Below are 6,804 nucleotides of genomic sequence, written 5' to 3' on the forward strand. Positions count from 1 at the left end.
GGAGAGGAGGCAACGAAGATGAAGGTGTTTCTGATGGCCCTGCTGGCTGCAGCCCTGTGCGTGGAGCAAGGTGAGACACAGTGATTCTCCTACATTAGAGAGGTTTACGCAAAAGCTGGGAAGCAGGTCAGAAATGGTGGATTTCAGAGAGTTATTGCAGCTTTTCTGGGATTAATGCCAGGCTTCAGTTGCAAACTTCTACCAGAGAAAAGGCCAAGATAATCAATTAGGGGTAGTGTTCCCTGTCAGCTGAGTGCCCAGGAGAGATTCAGGCACAGCCCAGATGATTAACAGAGCGTCAACAGTTGCCCACGGCCGGCAGCATGTGTTTCTTTGGGTGGTGCACATCCACACATGCTTCTGGGCTCATAATAAAATTTATTCCACCCACAGATGGAAAAAGTTATAGTGAACACACAGTAGGGGTGTAGAACAGCTGCCATATGAGGAGAGGTTAATAAGACAGAGACTTTTCAGTTTGTAAAAGAGAAGACTGAAGGGGAGATATGATAGAGGTCTAGAAAACCATAACTTGTGTGAAGAACATAAATGCAGAAGTATTCTTGACTCCTGCTCATGACACAAGAACCAGGGGACACCAAATGAATTTAATAGGCAGCAACTTATAAAAAAAGAAAACAAGAGGAAGTACGTCTTCACACATCGTTAATGGGTGGAACTCCTCGCCGGAGGATGTTGCGAAGGCCAGGACTTTAACAGGGCTCAGAAAAGAGCTAGATAAATTCAGGCGGGTCAGTCCATCAGTAGGTATTACCACGGGCAGTGGTGACTGTGTCCCTGGGGGAGGCTAGCCCTTGGCCCCACCCTCCCTAATGGAGGCCCCACCCCTTCCCCCCCACTGGAGCTCAAAGCACACCTGCCCCCGCTGCACCTCACACCCACACCCCCAGCCCAGTCAGGTGGCATGACTGGAGCACTGGGTGGGTAGCATTGTCCCAGCACTGGGAGGATGGGCAGCCTGGCGCAGCCCAGCCTGGGGTTCTTGTGCACGCCATGGCTGCCAACCTGCTTGCCCCAGCCCGCGGCCTGCAAGGAAACAGCAGCCGAGGGTGGCCTGGGAGTGGAGCACGGGTGGGCCATGACTGGCTGTTTGAGGAGGCTGAGCCTTCCCATGCCTACAACTCCTGCCCTAGCCATGGCTATTAGCCAGGATGGGTCGGAACGGTGCCCCAGCCTCTGTTTGTCAGATGCTGCGAATGAGAGACAGGGGAGGGACCACTTGACGATTTCCCTGTTCTGTTCACTCCCTCGGGAATCTGGTGCTGGCCACTGCGGGAAGACAGGGTCCTGGGTTAGATGGACCCTAGGTCTGACTTGGTATGGCCACTCTTAAAGCAAACACTATTGGCAGCTATGCCTGCCTGGTGCCGGGGCACCTCTAATTTTTTCCATTCCTGGGTGGAATAAATTTTATATGCACTGACATGTGTGCACCACCCATAAACACACGCTGGTGGCTGTGTGTTCTCTGCTAATCAACTGGGCTGCATCTGAATCTCTCCTGGGCAGCTGCCCAAGAGCTCAGCTTACAGCAGGGTTTCCCAGACTATGGGACAGGACCCAAACATGGGTCGTGGTAACATTTCAAAAGGGTCGTCAGCTGGGCTGGGCTGGGCTGGGTGGCTCCAGAGGTGGCTATTAAGAAGCCATTCACGCTCCTGAAGTGGTTCTCAACTTCTTCATTGGATTAACAGCTGTCAGGCAGTTAAGTCAATCAATGCAGCAGATGGAGGCAGGGGTTACACAAGGGCCTTCAGAAGGGCGAGATGAGGATCAGACAGCTAGCAGAGGAGAAGCGAGCGCACAGAAAGCACACTAAGGACTTGCCATACACCCACCACATCTGCAAGAGATGCAGCAAGGACTGTCACTCTCGTGTGGGTCTTCATAGTCACAGTAGACGCTGTAAATGAAGTCCTCAGTTGAAACTATAAAGGGCACAATCCATAGTCTATGCAGACTGAAGGATGCCTACTACCCCAAGAACCATTTCAGCTGCAGGGCAGAGAACTGCACACCTGAGGAGCAGCACCCAGCTCAGGTAAGTGTCAGAGAGGTAGCCGAGTTAGTCTGTATCTTTGAAAACAAGAAGTTTTGTGGCACCTTTTTGGCTAACAGATATTTTGGAGCGTAAGCTTTCGTGGGCAAAGAGCCATTTTGTCAGATGCATGAGTAAAGGGGGGTTTTGCCCTGCCTCCTTGCCCTGCCTTTTCATTGCTTTTAATTAGTCTTTCTTCTGATTGGATTTGATTCAAGGAAAGGCTGGGGAGGAGACCTTCTGTGAGTCATACAGGCTAGATACTATGTCCTAGTTCCCCAAGAACATCGAGCTGGTAGGTAGCCCATGGCCTGTCCTTCAAACCCCACCAACAGGGTTTTACGTGGTAACAAGTTCATAACAGCTGTTCACTCACAACAAGCACCCCAATGCATCTGGAATCACACCTTTCTGTACTTGGGGTCTTTGATCTGCAGAGACCAGGGATGGGTCCTCAGCCAGACAATGGGCCCTCCTCAAGGCACAAGTTCAAAAGGCCAAGTCTTTCCATAACGTGGGGGACAGAAGCCGGGAAGGGAATTTGCATTCATGTTCCCCAAGGTATTTCCAAGGAATGCCACTTCACTTTGCTTAGCACATTGTTTAAAATAACCCTTTGAAGCTCATAATACTTCCCCGAGCCTCACACGGGCCATGTCCCCCTGCTGAGAGAGGTTACAGACAACTTCACACCATACTGTGCACCTATTGCCTTTTTAAGATGACGGGTTCCAAAAATACTGCAACTCAATTTAATAAGGTTTGTCCATGATACTGCAGGAAATTGCCACCTTTGTCACAAGCCATATTGAGGCTCAAAGAAATTGGAAGCATCTTGATCAGGGTGGGCAAGAACCAGCCTGTGGCCTGGACACAGTTTTCTGGGGTTAGCAGGAGGTGGGTTGCCACATAGTTTGTTTACTTGACCCCCTGCAGGTACAACTGTTCACAGCTCCCATTTGCCCTGGCCAATGGAAGCTGCAGGAAGCAACGTGGGCCAGGCCATCCCCCCCTGCAGTGCCCTTTGGCTGAGACTGGCGAACCACGGCCATTGGGAACTACAAGAGGCCATGCCTGCAGATGCTCTGGTAAACAAAGCATATTGGCGGCCCACCAGAGGCTAAAGCTGGCAAACTGCATATGGTCCACGGGCCCTTTATTCCTCAACCTTGGTCTAGATCGACAGCTTTTTGTCTGTGCTCCACAGACCCTGGGAACCCTCAGTCTATGTTTAAGGAAATCTGAGAAAAATTGATGTTACGATGAAAGAGTGGGTTTCAACTTATGGTCTGCAGATCCCGGAGACTCTGCAGATTTGGGCTAAGATTTCCAAAGGAGGCTGCACCTCCATTAGAAATGTTTCACGGGTCCAAAAATGAAACAAAGGCTGAAAACCATGGATCTAAATAATCCTAGAATGAGGCATCCGCTCCTAGCAAATTCTCAACTTGGTTGTGTGTTCCTTTTGCAGGTTACTCGTTGATGTGCTACACCTGCCAGAACAAGACATCTAACAAGGACTGTTTGCTGATAGATATGTGTGCAAAAGAAGACAACTACTGTGTGACAATCCTGGATACTATAGCAGCTGGTAATCATCCATCATAGTAAAGCCCTATTTGTACTGTAAGGGTAGTGCCGAAAGACACCTGAGATCAGAGCTTTCTTGTGCAGGGTGCTGTACAGACATGTCATTAAAGGACGAGCACAAAGAGCTCGTGACCTAGGTAATGACAGGATTCAACAGGCAGAAAAGACAGACAGACTGGGGTGGGAGACAGCAACATCGTGGGAAAGGATGGGGCTTTCAAACACACCGAAGTGATTTAGGAGCACAAGTCTTGCTGACTGTCCATCCTATCCATGGTGAAATCTATACCCTATGCACAGGTATATTGGGTCACATTATTGTGAGCAACAAATTCAGCTGCTTGCTGCTTTGGCATTCACAGAGCATTCCTCAGACTCTCAAATTTCTATCCTAGCATGCGATGCGGCTCACTCTACAATCTGGAGTGGTTTCTGTATGGGCCAGTCATTTTATAGGGTGTTCCGTCACTCTAGGTTCTTACATGGCCCCTAACACCATAGAGATGTGGGTCAGGAATCTAAAAGCCATGTTAAAGGTTCCTAACTTAAACTAGAAGTGCTGGAAAATGAACACCACAGCCTGAGTCGTGACTATTATCTAAAAGCAACAATGACCCAAGGTCATTGTTGCTTTTAGACAATGGTTACGACCAGGGTTATCTCTAATTTTTTTCCATCTATGTGTGGAATAAAAATTATATGCACTGAGACTTGTGCAAATATGCACCATCTGCAGAATCTAAAATCCAGCTGTGGGCACCCTGCTAATCAGCTGGGCAGTGCCGGAATTTCTCCCAAGTGGCTGCACAAGCGCACAGATGCAGGGAACCCTGGTGACATCTCAGGCTGTGGTTTTCATTGGCTTGTATTTCCTGGCCTATCAAGACAGACTGCCTTAAGGACCATATGCCATTGGCTCCTCCCCTTCCACCCTTGGCCCTGCCCCTTCTGGGCATGGAAGCAGGCCCATCTCCCACTTTGCCCTAGGGCCCATGGCAGCTGTTGGCACTGCTGGACACTTATCTCCTTGAGACTCAAAGTAGTCAGGATTCAAGGGAACTCATAAGCAATGATTTCTCTCCTTTTTTAATTGTCCTGGTTTAGATGACAAGTCCATGCGCCGCATCTCCAAGATGTGTTCTCCAGAGTGCCCCAAGAAGCCCCCGAAGCAAGGCAAAACGGGTAGTAAGGTTTTCTGCTGTGATAAACCTTTGTGCAACGTGAATGGAGCCGGCAGCATGAAGACCAGCTACTCGATGATTTCCATGGGGATCCTCGCGAACTTCATCTACATCTTCCGATCGGGACTGTGACGGACCAGGAAGAGAGAACTCTGTGCCCTGGAGAACCTGCTCAGGCCCCAAGGAGACACCAAAGCCCTACTCTGGGCAAAGCTTTCCTTTGGGTTTAACCCTTCCCTTAACCCTTAGGACAAAAAGCAATGGGCTTAAACTGCAGCAAGGGAGGTTTAGGTTGGACATTAAGAAAAACTTCCTAATGGTCAGGTGGCCAAACACTGGAATAAATTGCCTAGGGAGTTTGTGGAATCTCCATCACTGGAGATTCTCAGGAGCAAGTTCGATAGATGTCTAATGAGGATGGTCTAGACGGTGAGTGGTCCTGCCATAAGGGCAGGGGACTGGACTCGATGACTTCTCGAGATCCCTTCCAGTTCTAGTGTTCCATGAGCCTATGATTCCCTCTGTACTCTTAGGCTTGGTCTACACTAGGAAGGTAAATCAATTGCAAATATGCAGTTCTAGCTACGGCAACTAAGTTGATTCTAGCTACTCATCTGAAATTGACTTACCTGGCCGTCCTCACTGAGGAAGCTCAACAGGAGAAACTCTCCTGCCAAGCCCTGATAGGTTGATTTTGTGCATCCCTACCAGGCATGCGAAATCAAACCCCAGAAGATTGACTCTGAGCAGGTCGATCTTCCAGGTAACTTAGGCGTGGCCTCAGTGTCTCTTCAGATCCCAGCTGGAAATAGCACCTCTATTGCTTTTCACACCATGGAGCTTGTCTCTGCCAATGGGTCCAGAGTCACAGCTCTCCACTCCAAATGTCCTCTTCCTTACCTGTGGTTTTGTACACCTGCAAATATCAACTGAACAGAGTGGTAACCGATGGCTCCATCCCACCAGATGATGTACAAAACACTAAGGTAGGTCCTGATTCAGGAATGCAGTAAAAGCATGTGCTTAAATTTTAAGCATGTGCTTCAGTGCATTCCTAAATTGGGACCAGTGTTATAATTTTTTGCTCTACCCAGGATCTCAGCTTTGTTGACACCATAGAACCATAGGAAGAGACCTCAGGAGGTCATCAAGTCCAACCGCCTGCTCAAAGCAGGACCAATCCCAACTAAATCATCCCAGCCAGGGCTCTGTAAAGCCGGGACTTAAAAACGTCTAGGGATGGAGATTCCACACCTCTCTAGGCAATGCATTCCAGTGCTTCACCACCCTCCTGGTGAAATAGCTTTTCCTAATATCTAACCTACACCTCCCCCACTACAACTTCGGACCATTGCTCCTTTTTCTGCCATCTGTCACCACTGAGAACAACAAGAAGTCCTGTGGCACCATATAGACTAACAGATATTTTGGAGCATAAGCTTTCGTGGGCAAAGACCCGCTTCATCAGAGAGAGGACAGTCTCTCTCCATTCTCTTTAGAGCCCCCTTTCAGAAAGTTGAAGACTGCTATCAAATCACCCCTCAGTCTTCTCTTCTGCAAACTAAACAAGCCCAAATCTTTCAGCCTCTCCTCATAGGTCATGTTCTCCAACTCCCTAATCATTATTGTTGCCCTCCACTGAACCCTCTCCAATGCACTCACATCCTTTCTATACTGGGGGACCCAGAACTGGACGCACCACTCCAGATGTGGCCTCACCAGTGCCGAGTAGAGGGGAATAATAACTTCTCTGCTGGAAATGCTTCTCCTAATGCACCCCAATATGCCGTTAGCCTTCTTGGCTACAAGAGCACACTGTTGACTCATATCCAGCCTTTCATTCACTGTAATCCCCAGGTCTTTTTCTGCTGCAGTGCTATTTAGCCAGTCAGTCCCCGGCCTGTAACAGTGCTTGGGATTTTTCTGTCCCAAGTGCAGGACTCTGCACTTGTTCTTGCTGAACCACATCAGATT

At 49.0% G+C, this 6,804-nt stretch overlaps 1 protein-coding gene across 1 annotated transcript; it reads left to right on the plus strand.

The window, feature by feature from the left end:
- The first annotated feature begins 18 nt into the window (after window positions 1-18).
- LOC142009663 (lymphocyte antigen 6E-like) lies at window positions 19-4,962 on the plus strand. The gene is made up of 3 exons (XM_074988027.1): window positions 19-70; window positions 3,531-3,650; window positions 4,754-4,962. Exons 1-3 carry the CDS (start codon window positions 19-21, stop codon window positions 4,960-4,962), a joined length of 381 nt encoding a protein of 126 aa, XP_074844128.1.
- The last annotated feature ends 1,842 nt before the right edge of the window (window positions 4,963-6,804 follow it).

Source organism: Carettochelys insculpta, chromosome 2, assembly GCF_033958435.1.
Source record: "Carettochelys insculpta isolate YL-2023 chromosome 2, ASM3395843v1, whole genome shotgun sequence".
Classification (NCBI taxonomy): Eukaryota; Metazoa; Chordata; order Testudines; family Carettochelyidae; genus Carettochelys; species Carettochelys insculpta.